General features: G+C 34.2%; 1 protein-coding gene across 5 annotated transcripts; it reads right to left on the bottom strand.

Moving 5' to 3' along the window:
• Positions 1–1,342: 1,342 nt before the first annotated feature.
• On the bottom strand, positions 1,343–25,586 carry LOC105330503 (serine/threonine-protein kinase 31). Of its 5 annotated transcripts, XM_066066081.1 has the most exons (29): positions 25,426–25,586; positions 25,010–25,098; positions 22,676–22,786; positions 22,493–22,551; positions 20,389–20,480; positions 17,554–17,712; positions 17,079–17,153; positions 16,592–16,741; positions 15,916–16,460; positions 15,648–15,792; positions 15,444–15,487; positions 12,995–13,160; positions 12,732–12,854; positions 12,244–12,348; positions 11,997–12,086; positions 11,775–11,885; positions 9,243–9,491; positions 8,528–8,623; positions 8,254–8,334; positions 8,050–8,163; positions 7,808–7,933; positions 7,463–7,549; positions 7,194–7,343; positions 6,779–6,919; positions 5,348–5,416; positions 4,228–4,367; positions 3,094–4,130; positions 2,811–2,831; positions 1,343–2,300 (listed from the first exon to the last, which is right to left on the bottom strand). In XM_066066081.1, exons 1-28 carry the CDS (start codon positions 25,486–25,488, stop codon positions 2,827–2,829), a joined length of 4,422 nt encoding a protein of 1,473 aa, XP_065922153.1. In that variant the 5' UTR covers positions 25,489–25,586; the 3' UTR covers positions 1,343–2,300; positions 2,811–2,826. The 5 variants fall into 5 exon arrangements, with proteins under 5 accessions (XP_065922153.1, XP_011430517.2, XP_065922150.1 ...); XM_011432215.4 differs by lacking the exon at positions 2,811–2,831 and having other exon boundaries at positions 25,426–25,585; XM_066066078.1 differs by lacking the exon at positions 2,811–2,831 and having other exon boundaries at positions 20,437–20,480; positions 25,426–25,585.
• Between the last annotated feature and the right edge of the window lie 738 nt (positions 25,587–26,324).

Below are 26,324 nucleotides of genomic sequence, written 5' to 3'. Positions count from 1 at the left end.
AGTAAAATCTGTAGCAAAACCTGTGACAAATACATTTGTGAAAAGCACTCAAGATTTCTCTTCAGAGTTTCCCCAAGTTAAAATCTTATGCAAAATCTTAGATTTTTGTGAAAAAAGCTACTGGAGCTAGGGTACACCATATGTATTTGATAATGTGCATCATGACCGCAACAGTTAAAGATGATATAATTGGAGTGTTGTTGTGTTTCATGGATCAGCAGCTTATATTAAAAGTGCAAGATATTGTCAAAGGATTTTCAACAATTCTTTCCTTTGGCAAAAGACAAGACTTCTGAATGGAGTAAGACGTTTTGGATGATAACTAATAATAAATTGGAAAGAGTTCTTTTATCATGCATATTAAGGTACAATTCAAATCAAACTAACTATCTAAAATACCAACAGATTAGAAGTCCCAATCCTATTTTAAGGAGGCTGGATGGTCAACAAATTATATAACCATTAGATATACCTAGTAAAATTTTAGGTACATGAATGATATGTTAAGCTATAAACCGTTATTTAGTAATGAAAAAATTCATAGTTTTCCTATAAAATATTGGTATTTTCATAAAGAGCTCCTCCTCTAAAGCAGACATAATCTAAAAATGGCCAGGATCATTTAGCTCTCAAGTTTTGAAGCATTTACAACACAATATTCAAAGCCTCAGTGCAACATGAAAAGGATTTCTTTCGTCCACATCAAGTTTTAGATGTATGCTGAAACATCACAAGTTTAATGGGAGAAATGCCTAGTATTGCTTCAAGTGCGAAATCCAAATTAATTTAAAAAAAAAATGGATTGGAATATATACCATTTAAGTTATGTTTAGATTTAATGAAAATACACCCGAGTTGTGTTTAAACCATTTGTGTACACTACCTCTTCAGAACTACACAAATATGATGCATATACATATATGTACTTGCATGGTCACAAATACATGTATGTACTTGGTCACGAATGCAACACTGTCTCTTACACATACATATCTGTAGTTATGAAAGGCTATTGGTACCAATATCTACATGGGTAATGGTATTTTGCGGAACTTGATGGCTTAACCCAGCTAGTAAGTTCTGCTGTATAAGTGACTTTTACCGTGTTAATTTTATAGCAATAACCAATCTATTTTTTTTTTTAAAAACACAGCAAATTCAAACAAAAATTGAAAATCCAAGAATCATGTTGAAAAAATGTGTTAAAAAAAATTTTTTTGTGGTTTTTTTTTAAAATAATATATTTTCATTTCCTGATTTGATAACCATTTACTGGTTCCATTCCACAAAGTACCAATAACCCATTTTTCTACAAAAAAAAAAAAAAAAAAAAACTCCCAGCAGAATTTTCATATATTTTTATATAAGAAACAAGACTTGTGGTTAACTTTTATACCACAGATAATAACAGAATCTACAAAAATCTAGAAATAGCAAAACTTCCTACTATAACAACAGTCTCTGGCTATCAATTCTGCTAATGAGGTATATATGAGCTAGAATTATTCTACAAGGTCATCCTTCATGATTAATCCCTCGGACATGATAAGATGGCTCACTCATGACATGAAGTTAAAGAGAGTAGCTGGGAGATTCAACATATGAAAATGTCTATCATTTAAAACACCAACAGAGCATTGTTAACTTTCAACAGGCTTTTATCAAGTATACTTTTAATGTGGATCTCTTTTTTAAGTATTCATCACTTCAAAGTTTTTCATTTGCTAATTCTTTCAATGGAGACAATTTTGTAATTTTTATTTACTTGCTTAATTTTTCTGTAGTTGATGATGGTAGTTTTTTTTTTTTATCTCTCGATAACTATTTGGAGATCACCCAGGAAAGAAACCTCGCGTAAATTAAAACAGCATAAGCTGCCTACTCCATTAACAACCATGGGACAACTAGAAAGCCATATTCTATACTTTTATCAAAATTGAAAAGTAAAAAACAAATGACAATAAGACTACAATGTACATGTATACTGGCATTAGTAAAGGATTTACAAATAATCCATCAGAACTAACATACAAAAGTTTTCTTGTATAAAAAAATAATATCATTCACTGATGAATCTAAAATCAAACTAAAAATAATATTTTGAACACAACATGAAACGCTGCCTTCCTCTTCTGGGTGTGAACAACATGCAATGCCATTGATCTTGTCTGAATCCACGGCTTGCAAACATAAAAATAAAGGTTCATCACTGATGGCATCTTTCTAGGGCTGGTTCTTTTCAGGAGTGCTTTTGGCTGCTTGCCCTTTGGCTTTCATAGCAGCCAAGGATTTCACCAGTCCTGTAATGAACAAACAAGGAAATCAGACTTATCCTTCTTCACAAGATCAAGTTCCATTTGCTCTTTTAAAAGATTTATCAGACATATTTTTAAACAAATTTTAATGACATTTTATATATTGCGTTCTTATGTAATTAAAATACCTTATGTACCGGTAATTGAAATACATCAAGAAATGTACCAGTCCTCAAAACTCACTTTATAAATAGTGCAAAAAATTACCATATACAGTATTTATTTAGTACTGAAGCAAGCAAGGAAATAATGTTATGCATGAAGCAGTTTGGTTCAAGACATTCGATGCAATGGGATCTGTCAACAACATCAAGAGCTGTTACAATATGGTTAAGAAGCTTCTAGCATGATGAAGAAATCATCAAACCATTCAGTGATAAAGTCTGACATTGAAACAGATTCTAAAGATCTCTCTAAATCTGAAGTTGTGCTTTCTTTTTACACACCACCGATCTAATACTATCACAGAGGTACACAGAGTGACAACAAACTTACCAATTATATAGACCAATTAAGCTGAAGAAAATTCATAGCAAATGAGAGAGAATATATATATTTTTTTCCTTTTTTTAAAGTCAAATTTCTTAAAGAAAAATAAATCTAAACTTTATGATGGAAAGACTATCATTCACAAAAGTGATCTTTATTCATCATAACTCAAGGCTTAGAATAATTTTGAAGTTAAGAGGTAAATCAAACATTTGAAGAAGCTTTTTAAGATTTGTTTCCAATAATTAAAAAACCAAAATAAAAACAAACTTAAAAACAAGACACTTACTGTCAACATTTGAAGCAAATTTGTCTGGAGTCATCCTGCCATCCATATGGGTCGGAACAATTGGAGAATGGACTGGGGCAAACTTATCTGGAGTCATTCTGGCTTCTGTATGAGTTGGACCACTTAGAGAATGGACTGGGGCAAACTTATCTGGAGTCATTCTGGTTTCTGTATGAGTTGGACCACTTAGAGAATGGACTGGGGCAAACTTATCTGGAGTCATTCTGGTTTCTGTATGAGTTGGAACACTTGGAGAATGGACTGTAGCAAACTTATCTGGAGTCATTCTGGTTTCTGTATGAGTTGGAACACTTGGAGAATGGACTGTAGCAAACTTATCTGGAGTCATTCTGGTTTCTGTATTGGTTGGAACACTTGGAGAATGGACCGGGGCAAACTTATCTGGAGTTATTCTGCTTTCAGTGTTGATAGAAATGATATGTGTTTCACTGTGATCAGTTGCCAACATCTCACTGTCTTGGTTCAAAGGAAGTCCCTTAGAGTCTGTGACAATAACTCCTGAGGAGACTACACACTGTCCTTGCCCAGCTGATGGAATTGATATTTCTTGAACCAATCCACCTTGTTCAAATTCCTGGATACTGTGCTCTGGAGAACCCACAGAATCATTTAGCACAGACTGTTTAATCAAGTCATCTGTTCCATTTAGATCAAGTTTTGGTGAAATCTCATCCACAGGACCAGCGTTCAATTCTGGGGATTTTTCATCACTACCTGCTGCAGGTTGTGCCTCGACCTCTACCTGTATTGGAGGGGTGGAAGCTGATGCATTCTGGGACTGGACCTGAGAGACAATCTCAACCTCGGCGAGCTCCTGACCTGACACAAAGATGTTAGATGGAGGTGTACTTGTGCCCTGGCATGGTTCCATCATGGACAGGACTTGATCTTCCTCTATGGAGCCTTCTGCAAGTTCTACACTCTGCCTAGTCTCCTGGGTGGTGGTCACTTCTGTGGGAGAAACAGCAGCATTTGCCACTTCCTCAACTGGATCACTAGTCTCCTGCTGCTCAAAACTATTCAAGAAATGAACATCTCTTTTGTTAGAACATACAATACAAAATGTCTCTAATTCTATTGAATATTTTGACTGGATAAAATGTGAAATGATACCTTTTTTCCAAAGTTGTAGCAACTGAAACATCTTTAATGGTGCGAGTTAAATATCCTGACTTCAACAGGTGTGCTGCTGCTAATCTCATATCAGGTTTTCCACACAGTAAATTGTACAGCAAAGATCCAGTCTCTGTGTCCTATGGAAAGTAAAAAGTACAATACAAATCAAGAATTTTACATCACTCTCAACTGAATCCTACTCCTATAAAGCATTGTCCGCCATATTTCCCTTTCACCACCATTATTTCAACAACACCTATGTACGCCGCAAACCTCTTAAGGTCAGACGACACGTTCCTCAATTTTAGATAACTTTTTCCAGGAATTTGTTTATGGTTTACTACTACTTTGACAAGCTTTCTTGCAAAAAATTAGGGTACCTTACCAGGCATTTCTGCAAAATACTAGAGTATGCAATTTCCTATATAATCTTCTTGAAAATACACTTGAATTGCTGATATAAAAAAAAATACATCTACAGCACAGCGAAATTCACTATATTAGAACTATATCTCCGCCGGGGCGGGGCTTTGAACTCACGACCTCTAAAACCTTTACACTATTGGCAGTGAGCGGCCACGGTTCTAACCACTCGACCATCTAGACATTTAATCAAATCCACGTAAATTTTGATCATTTTTAAAGTAATTATAAAATTAATATTTTTTATTGGAACTCTTAATTACGAGGAGATACAAAAAAGATTCTCAAGGAACGTGTCGTCTGACCTTAACAGTTCAAAGTACTTGGCTGCAGAAGTTTCACCTGAATGGACATGTATCTTACGACTCTTTGTTACTTGGTTGCAATGAAATTATCAACTGTAATGCATTTTTCCAAGCAAAGAGAATTCTAACATTAACGCATTATTCTAAAAAGAGAAAATGCACATAAAACAAGAAATACACAAAATCTTAGATCACAAAATGAATATTACAGGTCAGTCACGAATTTCAAGTGTGCAATCAGGTGTAACAGAAATCGAAGAGTTTATATACCTGTAAGACGGTGCCCATTTACAAGTGGTGTTCAGCTTTAGCCATCATTCAAAACATTTGTACATTCTCCATATAGGTGTTATTCATGTTTAATTTAAGCATCAAACTACAGTATTTACCAGAGAGAGAACAGCAAGGTTAGGAGTTCCATCTCTTGCTGCTGGGATGACAGATCTAGGATGATGGAGCTGAAACAAAACCATCCAATTAAAACTTGTGTTTTATGCCAATCATCAAATGCATTCCATAAAAACTTCACCATTATTTGTTGATTATAAATGTTGTTGATTAACAAAAACAAATGCCCAATGAAGTAAGATATGTAGAAACAGTCTATAAAATTTACTTCACCTCAAAAATGTCCAGGAACATTAATGAAACCACAGTATTACCTTAATGTACCATGTATAATATGTACTGGTTTATAATACGCACCCACCAAGTTGACCAAAGAAAAATGGCTAAAAAATAGCAGGTCCTATGTATAAAACAAAATAAATGGTGAAATCAATGGCCGCCATTATCCAAATAACTATCGATGTTTAATGATAATATTTAAACCCAAGCGCAATTACTGTAATTTCGTGATCGGAACACTTGAAAACACCCTCTAAATTCCGACACAAGACAGGTGCATGCATCTGACAACTGAAATTGTTAAATAAAACAAACATTCCCCACGCGCCGAGTCAACAGGTGGCTGCTTACGTAATGGCGAATACACTGGCAATATTTAAACTTGTTTGATGCAAGGAATAATATTGATAAATATTTCAATACATGGAAATAAAACTAAGAATAAGGTATTTTTAAAGCAGTAAATTTAGTATACACTCATACAACTCGCATAACACGCTATATCGTCAGTCACTACTCCCATGGTATCAAGAATCACGGCATGAATTAATGAGGTAAAATTTTAGTCCTATGTACTATACGCAACCCCCAACTTTTAATCAAATTTTGGCTGAAAAATAGTGTCATACACACAATATTTGCCAATAGTTTGTCAAATCCAAATTAATGGATTTAGAAAACCAAAATCATAAAGTCTGTATAAGACACTGAAGGAGGTACGAGACACCTCCATATTGTGATGTACTTCCTATTGAAATAACCAATAAAATGAAGTATACTTCTATAGTTTTTCTTTCCCAAAGTTGTTACTAAATAGCATTAGAGAGCGTTGGGTTAGAGAGGGTACAAATCTGCAAGTCACGAGTTCGAATTTTGGCTGGGGCTCTTATAACTTTTACCTTAATTTCCAAAAAATTTGAATACACTATTATCAGTCAACCGTTGTAAAATTTCAAAATTTCAAAATGGTAACATTATTTTATCTGAAATGCACTTTTATCCACATTCATATCAACAGGTGTCCCATACCACCTATCATATTATATGTACACATTTTTTGTAAATATTACATGCATATGCACATATTTTTTTTTTTAGAAGAATTGATCATAACTTATGATCAATTCTCCTAAAAAAAAATATATACATGTAATTAGGGTTTCAGAGGCCCTATCTGAGTGGAGCAGACATACATATAGGATCAGGAGTCCCAGTAGGTACAGGTCCGTCTTGGCCGTGATCTGGACGGGGGCACTCTGATGAACATTCATCACCTCAGGAGCCTGGAACATCATGCCATGGCTGGTCATGAACCCTCTTTTTGTTCGATCAAACTAAACAAAATAATTCAAATCAGTTGTAGAGTTAGTAATTTACATCATACTCATTTTGTAAAGCTGAATAAATGCTGTAAATAAATAGACATGTATAGTAAAGCATGGTTACACTGAACATGCAAACTCAGTTTTAATCCCCCTAATCTTAAAATTGTTTTTGAAACTTATCGGATAAATGAATTATGGTATCACAAATCAAAACCGCTTGTCTTTGGCACTTCACTACAGCTGTGTTTTAATGTAATGGTGAAACATATTTTTGGATACTTACCAGTGACCTTGAGAAATCTGGACACAGTAATACCCCTGAACCATCAGCCTTGACCCCAACATTCTGTGGGTTGACCTCACCATGGACGAATCCTTGCTGATGTAACAAGCTTAGACCACATGTTACTCCTCGGGCAATTTTCTGTCTTCTCTGAAAACCCAACAAACTTGCATGTTTCAAATTTTACACACAGAAATTTCAACAACAAATAAAAAATCCTTTGATTTTCATCAACAAGCAGATTTTTCACATTTTGATAAGTAAAATACCGTATCATCAAATCCAGGCTCATTCATAAAGCTCTCCAGATCTTGTATTGGTTCCACATTCAATATTACATATCCAATTCGGTCGTTCTAAAAAGAATTAAAAAAAAACATAATAACAAAACGTCTAATTTAATCAAAAGATTCAATGCTTTTCAAATTATTCAGCAATATAGTTAATGTAAATGTACAATGAAATACAACATGAAAATATACAGTATATCTTAAAATAAGAAAAGAATTGCCAATAGCAAATAATAAAACTTTATAAACTTTGCCTCCAAATCTAATCAGAGGGTATTTAAGTTCTCTGCAATCATCACTGAGCTCTTTGGTGCTCTGTCTTACCTTGGTAAAGAACACAGCCTGAACAGTGCTGAGCGAGTCTGAGTCAGAACAAATACTGCAATAGGCCATGACCTGAGCCAGGAAATCCTCCTTCCATAAATGTTCACTGTCCCCAACATGATACTCCTACAAACAAAAACAATTCTTCTGAACAGGTGCTCTTGGTATTTTAAAAATGTAATTTATTCTCACTGTTTGCTCTATAGTTCTGTATGAAACTTTTCTCTACCATTTACATGTACCTGTATATAGACTGGATTGCCACAGAACGTGCTGGCATACATCCCAGGTCGGACAGCAGGAGTAAGTGCAAAGTGCTCTATCTCCCATCCAGATCTCACAATACCATTGTAGTCCTTCAAATTTGTTAAAACCAATGTATGTTACCCAAAATAAAGAATATCTCAACTGATGGTAAGCAACTATGAAAGTTATTCTTAAATTACCAAGTAAGTTCTGATTCCAGTATCTTGATGTTTGATGAGCAATTCAGGGAAATGGGAATCAGCGACCTTCGCAATATCAAGCTGTAATTAACAATATCAAGCTGTAATTAAGAAATCCACAATAAACTATAATGCATGTACAGGAATGGGTATGAAATGTAAAAGAATTGCTGTCTGATGCAGCTTTCATGAGGTTTTTTTTCCTATTTTTTTTTTTTTTTAGGTTTCTTGAGGTAGCTACAAAAGATATAAAAAATTAACCATGCATACTAACCACCAACTCATCATGACTGACAAGGGCTTGATGAAGCTGATACTGAAGTTCTTGTATTTCTCTCTTCACAGCTTTTTCTTCCTCCGTATCTCCACTCTGAAAAAGTAATAATAATAGAAATTATACTGTTTACAGGGTTATTTTTGCCCTGTGTAATTTTCTACCTTCTACACTTGCAAACAGTTTTGCCTGGTCTTGACTTCGCCCACACATAGTTGCGTTTAAAGAAAGATCACTTAAGATGTTTGAGTTCGTCAGTCTTAAATTCACCCGCTGACAATAAGAGTGAAAGAGTTGGAAATAAAATGGGGGCGAATATTTCCCTAAATACAAGTCCTTGTATTTTAGTATTCTTTTTGCATTTATAAATAATTCCAAGGCTTCCAAGGTTTCTTGCATTCACAAATCTGGTGTCAACATGCATACTACTGTAAACGTACTACATTTTGCTTTGTATTCTATTTAGAGCTTTATGTGGAATGTGGCTTCCGCTAAATCAAGTACATCACTAAATGCCATACATATCTGTATAAGAATAGTCACATTCAGGAATACGCTAATTCAATCCATGCCAACTTGCCAAAAACTTATTTCTGCCAAATATCATACAGCCAAATATAATACGTTTACAGTAATATTAAGATAACGCCCCCATCAAGCACTGGTGTCAACATGCATACTAATATTAAGATAACGCCCCCAAGCACCCACAAACCTCCTCCAAGTCTTGTCTATCAGCCTCCTTGTGGCGCAACTTGGACTTGAGGGCACGGATCATTTTTCTGCACTCCTGGATGTCCTCAAACTTTGGCTTGTTGTCCAGCCATGGCTGTATCCCAGCCTTCATCTGAGTAAACTCGGCCATAAACTGTCGACAGTTGTCCAACACTCCAATCTCTCCATGCAGCTCATTCAAAATGGCCGTCAGCACTGTGGCTACTAAACTGGCATCCTGGCATTGCTCCTTAAAAACAGTAATGGCAACTACCCATTAAAATATCATAAGTTGTATCATTCCGCATAATGATCAAATATTTGAACAAGAGGCCCATGGGCCACATCGCTCACCTGAGGAACAATAGGTATGATAAAGTCAGCTTAATGGAGTCATAATACAAACAATCTGGACAATGTACAATAATACATGTAGATCCTGTATAAATAAAATCCATTTTTCCCCCTTGGAACTCGGATAGCCCTGATTGCTGCCAATATTTACAAGAGCAGACTTTAATCACCGCTCGTGCACATATATAGGGACTCAACATTACGCAGGCAGGGATGTGTGCGCTAGAATGGCCAGAACACCAGCAGGGATGACCATACACTAGTGCTCCGCCCCAACCACCACAAGCAGGTATGACCGCACACTTGTATTAATGCGATACAGGGCAGGAATGACCGCACACTCTGTATCATAGGTTAGAAAACACGAAAATTAGATAGAGCGGGGGTGTCCACCCACTCAATCTATCCATACCTTTTCAAATTTAACCCCAAACAGTCGCCCGTCATAATGTAATAGACACTGTCCCTATGTATGTGCCGGCCTAAAATAATTCATAGTATCTAAAAATTGGAAATCAAAAATAAACAAACTAATCCGGCCTTACCCAAAACTACTTATGCAGAACAACTTATATACATTGAATATTTATTATTGTATAAAAATAATCATCACAATAATTGGTTAACAGTGGATGCATTAATTAAAATAATCAAGAATCAATAAATCAAGGGCAATAACTCAATACAGTAATACAAAAAGATTCTAATGAAAAAATAGCTGCTTGCTTTATAGTCATATCACATGATGAGTATTGCAGTTCTCAAAAAGATCCTTTACAATTGTTTATATATGGGATATTTAGCTGCATCAAACTCTGAACCTTCTTGTGAGGCCGAAGAATTGTCCTGGAGCCAAAGTCTTAACAATTATAAAGAATCATCTTGCTGATTAGTTTCTGAGAAGAAGATTTTTAAAGATATACTCTATATATTCCTATGTAAAACTTTAACACCCCCCCCAATGTGGCCTCACCCTACCCCCAGGGATCATGATTTTCACAACTTTGAATCTACACTACCTGAGGATACTTCCACACAAGTTTCAGCTTTCCTGGCTGATTAGTTTCTGAGAAGAAGATTTTTAAAGATTTCCTCTATATATTCCTATGTAAAACTTCAACCCCCATTGTGCCCCACCCTACCCCCAGGGATCATGATTTTCACAACTTTGAATCTACACTGCCTGAGGATGCTTCCACACAAGTTTCAACTTTCCTGGCTGATTAGTTTCTGAGAAGAAGATTTTTAAAGATTTACTCTATATATTTCTATGTAAAATTTTAACACCCCCCCCCCCAACGTGGCCTCATCCTACCCCCAGGGACCATGATTTTCACAACTTTGAATCTACACTACCTGAAGATGCTTCCACACAAGTTTCAGCTTTCCTGGCTGATTAGTTTCTGAGAAGAAGATTTTTAAAGATTTACTCTATATATTCCTATGTAAAAATTCGACCCCCCATTGTGGCCCCACCCTACCCCAAGGGGTCATGATTTTCACAACTTTGAATCTACACTACATGAGGATACTTCCACACAAGTTTCAGCTTTCCTGGCTGATTAGTTTCTGAGAAGAAGATTTTTAAAGATTTTCTCTATATATTTCTATGTAAAAATTCGACCCCCCATTGTGGCCCCACCCTACCCCAAGGGGTCATGATTTTCACAACTTTGAATCTACACTACCTGAGGATGCTTCCACACAAGTTTCAGCTTTCCTGGCTAATTAGTTTCTGAGAAGAAGATTTTTAAAGATTTACTCTATATATTCCTATGTAAAACTTAGACCCCCCATTGTGGCCCCACCCTACCCCAAGGGGTCATGAATTTCACAACTTTGAATCTACACTACCTGAGGATGCTTCCACACAAGTTTCAGCTTTCCTGGCTTTCTGGTTCTTGAGAAGAAGATTTTTGAAAATATCTCGAAATTTTTCATTAATTTCTAATTATCTCCCCTTGAAAACGGGTGTGGCCCTTAATTTTCACAACTTTGAATCCCCTTTGCCTAAGGATGATTTGTGCCAAGTTTGGTTGAAATTGGCCTAGTAGTTCTTGAGAAGATGTTGAAAATGTGAAAAGTTTACGGACAGACGGACGACAGACAAAATGTGATCAGAATAGCTCACTTGAGCTTTCAGCTCAGGTGAGCTAATAAAACTGCAAAATGTACATACCATATCAGTAATGGAGATTTCCTGTTGTAGTGCCTGCATGTAAGTTTTCAGTAGGGAGTTGATTTCCAGATTCGCATTCTCTTCACTGTCTTCAGAATCTAAATTCAGCACCTAAAAATATGGCAACTTATGTAGTGATAAACTTTTTCTAAACTCATCAATCGCCTAATCGGAAATTGATGATTAGAGAAAAGCAAGTGTTTGAATTTATGTCGCACTTACTTTTTCCAATTGAAGCAATGCTTTTGTGACTTCTCTTTGACATATGTTTGTATTTTCTCTCACATGACTAAACTCTGTCTCTTTTTTCTTCTGCTCAAAAAAAATAATTAATCAGGAAATAAATATGCAGGTTTTTCTCTCGACACATGGTGTCATCCAAAGTTAATTAAATTCTTTGTAGTAAACAAACTGTTCACACAAGGCACTTACTATGATTAAAATTTTCATACAAAACACAAGTACCAACCTTCCAATCTCTAAAGCCATGAAGCAAATCCTCCAAGCTTGGACAACCATGAACACTGATGTGTGTAAATGCTTTATAGTTTTTGCTTACTTTTTCTTCAGCTTCCTACAATTTACAACATGAACTACATTTTAAAGAAAGCAACTTCATTCATAATTTCTATTTACTCAAGCAATCCTCCCTTTCCATTCCCAAATATCATTTATGACCTCATTTATGTAGAACTATTGAAATGGAATAAGAACTGCTGTAAATGTATGACAAATTTTGTAGAAAACTTAGAACATTGTAAAGAAATCAGAACTACTGCACAGAATTGAAACCGCTGTGAAGGAAATAGGACTGATATAAAGAAATAAGAACCACTGTGAGGAAATTGGAACTACTGGACAAGAATTAGAACTGCTGTGAAGGTAATAGAACTGATATAAATAAATAAGCACTGCTGTGAAGAAGTTTGAGCTATCATCATCACAGGACAGGCTTACCGAGACACACTGATGTCTGATGTCAAGGGGCATAACCTCCAACTCCTGTACACACTCTGTCAGCTTGTCATACAGGTTCTTCCTGGCCAGATCTCGCGTTTCCACCAGGGAGTCCAATTCCTCCTGCAATGGACACAAAGTCATGTGACTAAATTATCATTGTTTGAACAATAATCAAAAACTGCCAACAATATGCAATTTTTTAAAAATTACTTCTTCACAATTGGATTCATATCAATAAGTGAATAAATGACACGTTTTACCACATCTTTTGCATTGCAGATCTCCTTCTGAAGAGCTCTGTATGTGGACACAGCAGTGATGACATGCTGTAAAGTGGTCACTGACGAGTTGGTAACTCTGTCCTCAGACAGAGCCAGCTCAATCGCCTCATCCAAGCCACTCGCTCGACCTGTAGGAAACTGCAACCTGAAAAATCAAATCAAATTTGTATCAAGATTGATGTCAACAAGAAATAAACATTTAAGGCAATACATATAGAATATCAGTGTTGTTCCGATATTGGCCCTGGTATCAGCCCGAGCAGTTGGTATTGGCCCTAGCCTGAAGGGCATGGGCCGATACCATGGCCAATATCAAAACAATACTGTGATGTTGTTTACAAGTATATCATTTAAAATCAAAGAATTTTAATAAAATTCAAATAAGGAATGTTATCTATCATAAAGAAGCTGGTTTTTTTTTCAGGTTTACAACAGTCATTTTTATTTGTGTTCAGAACTGAAAGAGTTGAAAGATGAAGCACTATCTTCTAGAATTCAAAATTATAGAGAGAGAATTTTCCACCGTAACCAAATTTATAATGATTTAAATTCTATCACTGGAATTTCTTTTAAAAGTTTTCTGTCAGATTCAATTCCTAAAAAACTCATACTGTTAGCGAGTTGTTTGAGAACGTTCATAAGTGCATTCATTCCTTTAACCACTTGATTTTTTGTATCTAAACTGTTTTCAATGATGTAGTCTCATGTTCCATCCTTTCACTGGTGTTAAGCCGATATGCGTAAATGGTACGCATATCATAAGATGGCGACGACCTCTGCAGGTTCGTAAGTTTACACAACTCTTTTTATTTATTCAGATCGTATTTCAGCGGGTAAAACATAAGTGTCTGAAGTGCTACAGGGTCTTTACATGCAGCAACCTATAAAATAAACGAAAACTGCATAGTAATTGATATTTTCTTCATTAATGAAAATCCCGATGATATGCGTACCTACAAAAACAGATATGCGTACCATAAAACAAATAAGAATTTCTGGATATGCGTACCATCGGTAAGATAAACGTACCACTAATATAAAAATTGATTTTTTTTTAAGGGAATTCTACATTTATAATTTATGTAACTGTATTTCGTAAAAAAAATAAAACAACTTGTTAAATGAAAAAAAATATTTAAGAAAGAAATACAGGTGATTTAGATTGCCTGATATTTTATCATCAGATTACCGAAATCTCACTGTAAGTCCAAATCTAACATTTAAGTCCGATTGATACAGATATTTCGAGTCCTTCAGATATTTCGAGTCCTTCAATTTCTTTCTCAAAGAATAATATTCAAATTTTGAAAAACGAGATTGTTTATAAATATGAAATTAGAAATTGTGTGTACACGAACGAATGAAACAATTAACAAATAAAAGAATATTTTGTTAAACATTTTACCGTTTAATGATGAATTCTGTTCAAATGATAAAGCATGGAACAATTAATACTCGGCGTATTTATCATTTTAAAAACAATGGACATTAAATAGATGGATAATTTCTTGACAACTATTTGAATATTACCTACTTACATGGGATTCATCCATTATATATTGTTTCTGAATTCTCTGAAAATGTATTGCCAGAATCGAGGTTTATATTAAGAGTATATCAAAACCGATAGAACCGACCGACTGAAAACAAGAGATCATTTAGTATGATATATTGAAAATTTGAATGTTTAATTCCCGCTACTATAAAGTAATACTAGTAATATATGTCCAAGTTCTCAACATACTGATGCTCTGGGGATAACGATAATAAAACAATATAATACAAATGCATTCAACGTCTCAAAACCGCACAGTTCAATGAAAATAAGAAAACACAAAATGTAATAGGAAAGTAGCTGGTACCCATATCATCAAAATATGGTACGTATATCCAAAAACATAAACATGCCGTAGGTACGCATATCATCGGGATTTTCATTAATGAAGAAAATTTTAATTAATATGCAGTTTTGGTTTATTTTATAGGTTGGTACATGTGAAGACTCAGTAGCACTTCAAACACTTATGTTTTACCCGCTGTAATACGATCTGAATCAATAAAAAGAGTTGTGTAAACTTACGAACCTGCAGAGGTCGTCGCCATCTTATGATATGCGTACCAAATGGTACGCATATCGGCTTAACACCAGTGATCCTTTTCTATATCCTTTATAATTCAAATGTTGATCGATATTTAATAAAGGATGCTACTGAATGTTGCATAGGTAACCTCCCCGTACCGAGATAAATACGATTTTAAATTTGATGGCAAAACACCCCCTTGACGACGGGCTGAAACAGAGGAATATTGCCCAAGGGCAATACAGCCCAAGCTTCTGGTCTCACCTAGTCTAGAACACAAATACACTACTAAATAAATGATACACAACATTGTGACTGGTTTTTAGATGCTATATCAGTATGCTTACCTGAGACGTTTAACTTTCTTTGCCAGCTCCACCACAGAGTGCACCTACAATTAGGTACAAATATATGTTAATAAATACGTAGACCAATGTTAATTTCACATAAAGTTAATTCACCCACACCACACAATAGAGCAAGTTTCTATTAATCACTGCAAAAATTATACAATGCTTGAAATGTATAGAGTAGAAGTATCTTAGTTTTACCTGTACTTTGTTAGCTGAAGCCTGCTGAAGCTCTAGCTCTTTCCTTGCCATGTCTGTACGGAGTTTGTCTATCTCTCTCTTTTTCTTGCTGATGTCATTCTGAAGAGTCTTCTGGATTTCTAAATGCTGTGCTACTTCTTCTGCCCTAATCATTGGAAACATACAAGTGATTTATTTAATAAATGTTTCTTAATCAAATTGTATGATATATATTCACAGACCTACTGTAGATGTAGGATACATTATTATCTAAAGCTTGCTACTATACCTTTGTTGACTAGAAATGCTCTCCCCTGAGTTAGTATGGTAAAAGTTCTCTGTTCCTTTGGTAGGTGATGGATATCTAGCACCCATTAATGGTGGTGGAATATTGAACGCTGGAGGCATGTTAATGTTTCTCTGTGGGGACCTCCCTGGGTACTGAGGTTTTTGAACACCCTGATGTCCAGGTACTGCGCCGTTGATAGATGATCGATTTCTCTGGCCATACCCAGACTCATTTGTCATGTAATTATTCAAGCTGCTGTTGCTACCAAACATGGAGGCATGATCTCCACTTCCTAAGGAATTGCTGTGTCCTGGGACATGATTACTTGTTGAGGGGTTGAAAGTATCCCCTCTGTCTCCTCCTCCTCTAGCCCCCAAAGATGGGCGTTTACTGGCAAATCCTTCCATGACGACTTTTTCATTGATATTGACTGGGTCCCCTTCTATAGACAGGTAGCCATAGTACCCTGTCGCATCATTCAACTGTCTTGTTTTGTATGCAAGCAGATGTCTACTTTCAGTCAATTTCCTCAGAAAACGAATGCCCTGAAAATAAATGTGTATTATTGATTTCAAACCTTCAATAAAACTGCATATTATGCTCAACCCTGCCATCCAAATCTTCTTCAACTACATCAACCATTTTATTCATCTTTCACTTCCTACTCTTCACTTACATTTTGGTCTGTGACGTCTTTGACCATGATGTTGTGCAGGACAAGTTTGTATGCCAAAGGTTTGTGTGCAGCCACAGTTGGAGGGATCTCTAGGAGACCTGTAGCCTGAATTTCCTCTGTATTCCCATAATCAATATACTGCACTTTTAGCTGAAATGGAAAAAAATGTTAAATTTTTTTTTTCAACCAGATGCGAAGCAAAGTTTAACTATCAAACAAATAAATCAAATTCATAATTAAAGACTTTTATTGTAAACATAAAAAATCTCATTAATTTTAAAACTTCTGAACAATTTGCACTTATCAAATGTAAATATAAGTAATTAACAGCAATGTTAAAAAGTTGAACTGGATATGAACTTGGTTGGTACATGATCAAATCTTCTGAGAAGCCCTTTGGGCTTAACAGGATTTGATCACATGACCAACCAAGTTCATACACTGATAAACTGTTTATTTCTTAAATAATCTTGAGCTGAGTACTAACAGTTTCACTGCCAAACAGTTGTTTGACTACACATCTGTACCACTCTCCATCTTCAGAAAACATGGCTGCATACACCTATTCAACATATTATGTATAACAATTAAAAAGGTATGCAAATGTTACATTGTCAAATCAATGCTGAAAACAAAACTCTCCCATTATCTGCACTTTAGTGTTTCTTTTATTAAAACATCAAATAGATGCAAACTAGTTCAACAGAACTTATTTCCATTTTAATTTTCACTAACTACAAATTCTACAAAACAAAATATTGTAGAATCATTAAAAACTTTTAGTACCCCATTGTTATCATTATCATTAATTTAGCTTTTAAAAATTCATGGATACAAAATTAATTAGATTCACTTGTATGATAAACTAATCATGCGTTAAATGATTTGCTGGTGAAGGGCTGCACAAAATCCACAAAAATTAAGCCACCATAACTCTGCTCTTTACAAGACGACTGTCATACCTTTCCTATTTGTGGAGTGCCCTTGACCTTGGGAGCGGCGGGGCAGCACTGAGTCAGCTGTTCCATAATACTGGTAAGCTGGGCGGTGTTCTCCTCTGTCACCGTCTGTACCCAGGCCGTCACCGGGTTCTCTACATAAGTGACCATCACTATCTCCTTCTGTAACAGCCACAACACCCTCAACTATGACTAACATTTCCATCTCACCAAAATACTGTACACACATTCTATGGTATTTAGGGGATATAAATTTCTTCAAAAGGTGAGCATAGATTTTATTGTACATGATGAATCTGTACACTGAATTTTACATCTAATAGAAGATGGAATTAGTGTATTGGAAGTGCTTTCTGTCAAAAATGCTAAAATATAATACCTGGCTACATGCAATACATTTACAGAATTAGTTTGTATATATAGCTCTCTATAGACTACTCTACAGTTATCTACACACTATGATCAGAACTACAAGTTTACTAGTTGGTCTGTATATTTGTTATCTACAGATCTTCATTAAGATAAATCCTCAGTCATGTAGCTAAACCTTTTGAATGTACAGTTTCCACGTTTTGAAGATTAAGATTACACAGAACTTCATGTGTGTTACATACATGCACATGCATATTTAATCTAAATTTTTACCAAGAAGACTGTTCAAATAATTCTTATTTCTTCATCAATCAAACCATTAATACTCAATTAAACTGATTCATCAAAGCTTCTCTGGGATATAAAAATGTTTTTAAATGGTGCTGATACAGTATACTAAAACAGGTGAGCTGTGATAACAAATATACACCTGTCAATATTTTATCAGATATGCTTAAGTTTTGCAAAATGAAATAAGAAAAATTATGTTTCCTAATTTTTCAGATTAAATATTATATCCTAATTAATCTATTAAGAAACTGGTAAAGAGATTTCAGTTCTAAAATTAAATCATCCAAAGCCATTTAAAAAAAAAAAAAAAGCTTTTATATGCACCAAAACTTTCATTTTTGAATTTGCTGAGTACCATATTTTTCGAAAATTAGGTCGATACGGTTTATTGGGCGAAGGAGGCCATTTAAAAAAAAGTATAAATAGGTCGACTTCGAAGAATTGGTCGAAAAATTACCGCTAGTTCTAATGAATAAATGGTTTAAACCAATAACGTTATCATATAGTAGCCTTTAACCTTATTTCATTTTTTTTTTTTATTTCTACCCGACGATATTTTCCCCCCGTAATTACCCTTTGTACGGTTCTCATTTTACTTTTACCGCGCCAAATCGATTTCCTGTTTATCGTAAGCACACGATCGAGCGATCAAACTGCATGACAGCATATAATAATGATCGAAAGATGATTCAGTCAGTGATCTAAGTAAGAAATGTAAGAAGAAATAAATCTATTTACATTTAATTTTGTTTAAATGATAAATTACTATAGTATATTGATTAAAATCCATATGATTTTTACACAGAAATTCCCAAAAAAAACCATAAATTGGGCGAAGCGATGAATAGGGCGAGGTCCACGTGTCTGGAAAAAAAAGTATCGACCTAATTTCCGAAAAATACGGTATTTTGAAGAGTTGTTCCTAATCAAATTATTTTTGGGGGGGGGGGGGGGGGGGAGGAGGAGGAAGTGCTTGTTTCCTCAAAATGTCAGAAAATCTAAATTAAATCTATGTTTGTCTCATACACAGTAAAACTTGTTGAATCCAGATGTTGTGCATTCCTGCATGTTGTCCAAACTGGCGGAATTATTCAGTCCCTTGACATTTTCTTATCATTTTATGTTTCACACATTTTTTTTCAAGCCGTGATTCTATAGATACCAATGGAGTAAGACTGCAGATATCTTGTGTATTATATATGTGTGTTGTATAAGTAAACACTTAAAGTGTGTTACATTTCATTGACATGAATGCTACATTTTTTATTAAATTCCCATACCGTATATCCGGTAATTTTCGCGGTGATCTAATTTTTGCTTTCTTCGCGATCTCTTTTAGATCGCTAATTATTGAATATGCAGAAATTACATCCTGTATCATTTTCTAAATGATTTTTAAAAGGAGCTTTTAAAATCGCAAGAAATGACAGACGCAAATTAAAAATGTTTCAGATTTTCCCTATTTTCGCAAATTTTGTGACACACGAAAAAAACGGATATACGGTATATTTGAGTTTTTATCCATTGTTTCTTGCATCAAAAAAGTCCCTGCCAGCATATTTCCCATTGCATAATTAGTCACATGTTTACTTGTCGCATGGGCAATGTTTGTTTAATAATTTCTTGTGAAGCATACACTTGTCTCATGGGCCTCACAGTTTAATCAAGCAGGAAGATTTATCAATTACGATAATTTGATTGAAAACGTATTTCCATTGTATCCTGTATGCAATTGTTTAACAAATGAAAATGATGAAAATTGGTGATCGATTTCAAAATATTCTAAATATAAGAATTGAATATTTTCCCATAAAAAAATTATCAAGACTTACTGCATCCTGTAATTTAAGTAAATAAATTTCGCAGACAAACAAAACCCTTTTCAAATGAAAATTTACAAATATTTTCTAATGTAAAGTCGTAAATTGTTTATTAATACAAGTACAGAAAAACTGCTCAAATGTTCATGTAATATTGTGAATGAATATAAAATGTACATCAATGTGAAATTAATTTGCAATGTCCTTCAAACCGGATGTTTCCTAACACGTCGAAAATTTTCAGAACCAACCTTCACCGGATTCAACGAGTTTTATTGTATTTCCAAAATTGAAAATTTTGATGCCTCAAAAAACTTTCAAAGACGAATAATAGCAGTATACAGGTGAAACATACCATCCCAGTGCTGTACAAAAAAGGGGTTAATACATCGTCTTTTATTACCTCTCCTGGAGAGTTCCAGCCCCCAAAATTGACAGGGTTTGTGTCTAAAATGGACAAAAAAACATAACTTTAAGCATCAATTAAAAGATATTTAAGATATAATACAGCAAATCAAAAAAAGAGGTTCTTGGACCTCTTTAGCAATGTTTCTTAAATGAGTTACCTCTGTACATTTAGCAAAAGTAATGTACTAGCATAGGATGAATTTACAAAAGAGTAGGAATTGATCTTATAAACCTATTTGCTCATCTAGAAGAAAAATTATTCAAACACTGCAGCTGTAGCTTAACTCGTTTTATGTTCTCTGTTTATTACTTTTTTTTTTTAACTCTCAGATGCATAATTCCTGAAATTTTGTTTCAGATAGGACGACACTTAAAATTTAGACCTGCTCATGTTATTTAATTAAAGTAATATTTAGCATCTTTAAGAAAGATTAGCACCACATATCCAATGACGCATAATCCAGGTGTTAACTATAAGTAGGTTTCAATGTTCCCACCATTTTTTTTTCCGAAGCAAAATGAACTAGAACTGTCCTAATGGGACTAATACCCCCGCAAGGCTAATTTCAAATAGGACAAATAATTAAATTGAATAATAAAGGTTTGGAACACATACAAAAAAAAAATTCTAGAACTGTAAAAAAAAAATTAGTTAACAAAGAAAAATTAAAATCAAAATTGTCAGAATTTCACTGTAAATACATATCTATAACAGTAATACATTTACAAATTTATGTATCTGATGATATTTTTTTTTGAATTTAATTGATTTAAAGAAATACCAACAAAATGACAATAACCCCTCCCTTTGTAGTAAATGGAAATACCAGTAGCCAAGCAATGCTCTTCTGTTGATAAAACTTTCAATATCTTTCTAATAACAGTCTTGACAGATGCAATTAGTTGTTTCAAATTTTCCCCACTTTCTCTTATGGCACAATGGAACTCCATATCAGAAAATTGATCCCATAGGACTATGATTTTCTATGATGAGCTTGTTAAATTTATTAAACTCCCAAAACATTACCATAATTACCATACTATGTAAAAATATGTAAAAAAGAAAATTTAATATTACAAACAATTTTAAAATTGCCAAAACACTACAATCATATCTGTAATTTTGAATTTCATTTAAATTAATGCTCACTAGGGTCACTTCATCAATTTACTTGACTAATAAATTTAAACAACTTCTTAAAATAGTTTAACTTCTTTATTAATAATGATATTATTTATTTCCTTATAATAATAGAAACTTTTGGTTTACATGAAACAGTTTTTAAAAAGTCCCAAAACCATCACCCATTTTACAGATTATCAATTTCCCCTAAACACATGCTCCATCTGAACCATGGCTCAGATAATGGCTCCCTAGGGACAAATGAATTCAGCCACACTTGTCTTTGATGTTCTCATTAGCTCCGAAGAATTTATCATTGACAAACAAAAACTTTGCAATGTCAGTTGATAGAATACTTGTATGAAAAAAAAAAAATTATTAATTAAGACATAAAGACAAAGAAACCTCAATCTGGATGTTTTTATATCAATATATTTTAGAGTGTTTTAATACTATTAATTAATTAATAAAATCTGTAAGGATTACCTCCCTTACTTTTCAACATTAGTGTACAATATATAGGATAAGGAAAATGAAAATTGTCATAAAATCATTAAATCTTGTCTGATCTTTAAAAAAATTGCAGGTGCACATCTTCAGATGGTGTTCAACATATGTACAAATTTTCAAACTGTTCCATGCAGTAATAAAAAATTCTATAGGGGGGACAAAGTTGCGTCTACAGACAGACGGACAGACGGACGGACAGACAGACGGACAAGGTGAAACCAATATACCCCCCTAAACTTCGTTTGCGGGGGTATAACTATCAAACCTTTGTACATGTATATTTTTTTCAGATGAAACTATTGTGGCGGGCAACACTAGATGTCTTGAAGCTTAATCTAATTATTTTTACGCCGGAAATTATATGTAATGTTAGTGCAATCGAACGATGGTAAGGAACATTAAACTAGACAACTAGTACCATTGGCATTGGGACTCGACTTGCCTCTGTCACTGTCAAACTCTCTCTTGATTGGCCCTCTACAACAGAACAAATGTGCCTTTGAATAATTTACCAGCAAACCATTTTTAAGATCAAATAATATTGCCAGATATTGAAATTTTAAATGTAATCTTTATGAAATGGATCATGTAAAAAACATACTTTTTTCTTGGCTCCTGTCTTCTGACAACCAATCTTGTACTATTAAATTGGAAGCCGTTCATCTCTTTTATTGCTTGTTCAGCATCAGGTTCACACATAAAATTAACAAAGCTGCAAATAATGAAAAAATAACTCATCATTTAAGTACACAAACAAGTGAAAAGCTGTCAATGTGACAGCAAACCGGGTTTTCTTTTATGTGAACTGTATCCATAATCCATGTCAACCCATATCCATGCAGAGAAATGGTGTACCCTATATGCAATATTTTGCCAAAAAGTGAATAAGTTCAAAAGCTGGTATTTTTTTCATAAATTATCGGAAATCAAAATCCTAGCAATATGCACATTTCTGATATATGTACAATTGATCTGCAAAAGAACAACTTCCTATCTTGAAAACTGTAGGAGGAGTTATCCGTACAATGAGGGTACCCTTTTGGCAGCCACCCGCCCACCCACCCTTTTCACCTTTTTAATAACTGGATTTTTCCTTCGGAAAACCCTATTAAAAAACAAAGAATTTGTTTTTGCCATGTGAAAATCTTGATATTAAATGAATTTCTTTCAAAAAAAAAAAATTAAATATTATGAATAGGCTGTTTTGCCCATTGTTACTTTTTGCTCAATCCTGTTTACTGGATTTAGCTTCATTTTTGCACAACTTTTTAATGGGCAATATGTTTTAACTTATTAGGTTTGTTACTGACTACAGAAATATATCAGGTTGATCAATGTCATAGACAGCAAGACGAAGCCGAGTCATCTTTGAGATCAATCCAATATATTTCTTTAGTCAGTCCGTAACAATCCTTATAAGTGTTTTGTTTTCCGAAGGACTATCATTATCAAGTGAGACACTTATTCACAGAAAGTGATGAGGCCTATAAAAAAAAATTGTGTGTTTAGGGTAACACTGATGAAAAAATTAGGTTAGGTAGGTAGGGATTTTTTGTAATTTTATCACATTTTTTTCTGCATGAATCCTAAGAATGTTTGTTTGTGTCATATTTAAAAGTGGGTTTTTAATAGAAATAATATAAAATCACAATCGGATAAAAACAAACATCTGAAAATGGTACGATCGGGGCATTTTTGTAGGTTAGGTAGGGTAACCCTAAACACACAACTTTTTTTTTTTTTAGGCCTGATCTATGCAATTCCATGTAAAAGTTGCCTAACATTTTGTCTCATTTTACACAATCAAACTCTTCAAATTTATCATTCCCACCTTTTAAGTAATTTTTAAAAATCTTCACTTCACCCTTGTACACTTAACAATGTTTTGTTGTTATTCAATTTTAAATGTTTTCTCCCTTTCCTCCGCAGAGGTTTTAGCAAATCTTGACGCTGCCATTTTATTCTGCTCCAAAAACAACAATGTGATGCCAATTCAAAGGGCAACTATTCTAATTGAAAAGTAATTTCAACTTCTAAAAATATTTTGAGAATTAACAGAACACGGTTCTGTTTAAATACTATGAAATGTCTAGATGTGAAGTCTAATTGTCAGCCTTACTTCCGAATATTAATTATCATCAAACAGACATAGAGATATATCTGACAGTCACATGTCATGTGTTAACCAATGAATATGTGACATTTCACTCTGCGGGAAATAAAATAGCATTTACATCAAAAATTGTGTATTTTCAAGTCTTCTGTTTTGTATTTATAGGTTTCAACTTAATTATCACATGTATGACTTTTTTAAACTGCAAAAACAAAGATTTGAAGTGGGTTATTTTTTTTTAAAATATATATATAATATTATATAATCATTACATGCAGAACATTACAATCCGACAATCAAGCCATGGATGAAATGACTATACTAAACAAATTTTTATAGTCTGTCCCAAGATATCCTCTATTCACATTTTGCTTAACTACTCGATATTTATAAATATCTCAGGATTCAAAAGTATTAAAAACTTCCCAGATTTCTCAGTCGAAACACATCCCTATAGCTTATCAGGTTTCAATACATGGTAAAAAAAATTAGATGTCTGTGCGATTTTGTATTGAAGCAGACACAGATGATAATATTGATAAATTGTGTAAGTTATTCCAAGTGGCATCTGAATGGAGAAAAGATATATATATTCCCCACCATAAATCTCTGTAAGAAATCTGTTTTTGCTCCTGTGAATTTTTCTGAGTGAAAAATGATGTGTCAATGAAGAAATCTTGGAAATATTCCCTTTCATCGATTTCAACTGCACTTCTTTCACAGGTATGTGTATTTTTTTATTTAATTATTTTTTTTAAATAAAAAATCGTTCAATTGTGCTGTATAAATATCTTGGGACAGTCTATAAGCAAGAATACTCACGCAAAGCGCTTCTTTGGAGTAGAATTTGCGTCTTTCACAACCATGCTTTTAGTTTCTCCAAATTTTGAAAACAACTTTCCCACCAATTTCTGTAACATTCAGACATTCAATTGTGTACTTAACGCAATAGTTTTCTAAAAGAGGAAATTCGAGATAAAAAAATCTATTCTCAAATACAGAATCTAACATAGTTTTTTGCAAAATTTTTCTTTCCAATAACTTATAACATTAAAATTTGTTGAATTTTGATACGACACGTGATGACAAACATGGTTATTTATTTTTCAGTCCATTTAATTTGTGCGCGGGATCTGTCAAACTAACACCTCATTCAATTACTTAAAAACAACGATGTTACTTCATTTGATCAATAAAAATAGATTCAAAAATCTGGAATAACTGATAATGGTAAATACCTCGTCTGCGTCCAGAGGCAAATTGCCTACAAAGACATCGTAGGTCTGCATCTTCTTTGCCATTCTCGCGATCTGAAAACACGTGGTTCAAACATACCGCGAAAGAGCGCCACCTTTATTTAGCAAAGGGGTGTAATTATGGTAATATGAATCTGGATATTTTCTATAAAGGTTATGGAGGACTTCAAATTAGGCCTAATAGGGTTGTCTGTTGCTGTTGACCAGATCCAGAGACAAGGGAGAGGTTGATGCTTTATTTATGAACAAATTACATGTTGGTTCAAAGACAACGTCTTGGACAGGTCTCCTATAGAGTTGTCGTTCTTACGTCATGTTACACATTTATTTATAGTAGGGTAAACGCCTGGCCCCGAGGTGAGGTATAGAATAGGGTACTTTTTATATCCTATAACCAGGCACTATAACCAGGATGTGAGCATGCGTGAACCAACTTTCCATCGGGATCGGTAAACGATTGGGAGGAAATTCGAAAGCTATTTGGAGGAACTTCGAACTAATATATGTGCAATTTAAAAATGCGATTTTTATATGAAAAATATGATCGGAAGTGATAAAAATGTTATGTACATTAGATTTTATACCAAAAAATTAAATAAATAATTGAGAGAACAATCAAAATCAATGTTACAGGAAAACAACAGGCACTTAGCATCGGAGGGGGGGGGGGGGGGTTGGAATGGGGGCAGGGACAGGGGGACGGGACTGCCCCCCTCCAGCACACGTTTTCTCGCAGCAAATATTTTTCTTGAATTTACTTATAAAAGAGTAAATTAACATACAGTTGCACCCCCCCCCCAATGTTTTTTGGACTATGTAAAATTTGAAATGAAAGAGAGGAAATAAACTGTGAAATTGAAGTTAAAGGTACACTTAACCCC

Source organism: Magallana gigas, chromosome 7 (assembly GCF_963853765.1).
Source record: "Magallana gigas chromosome 7, xbMagGiga1.1, whole genome shotgun sequence".
Classification (NCBI taxonomy): Eukaryota; Metazoa; Mollusca; class Bivalvia; order Ostreida; family Ostreidae; genus Magallana; species Magallana gigas.
Note: the sequence above shows the minus strand (reverse complement) of the source record. Positions and strands in the feature narration are given on the sequence as shown.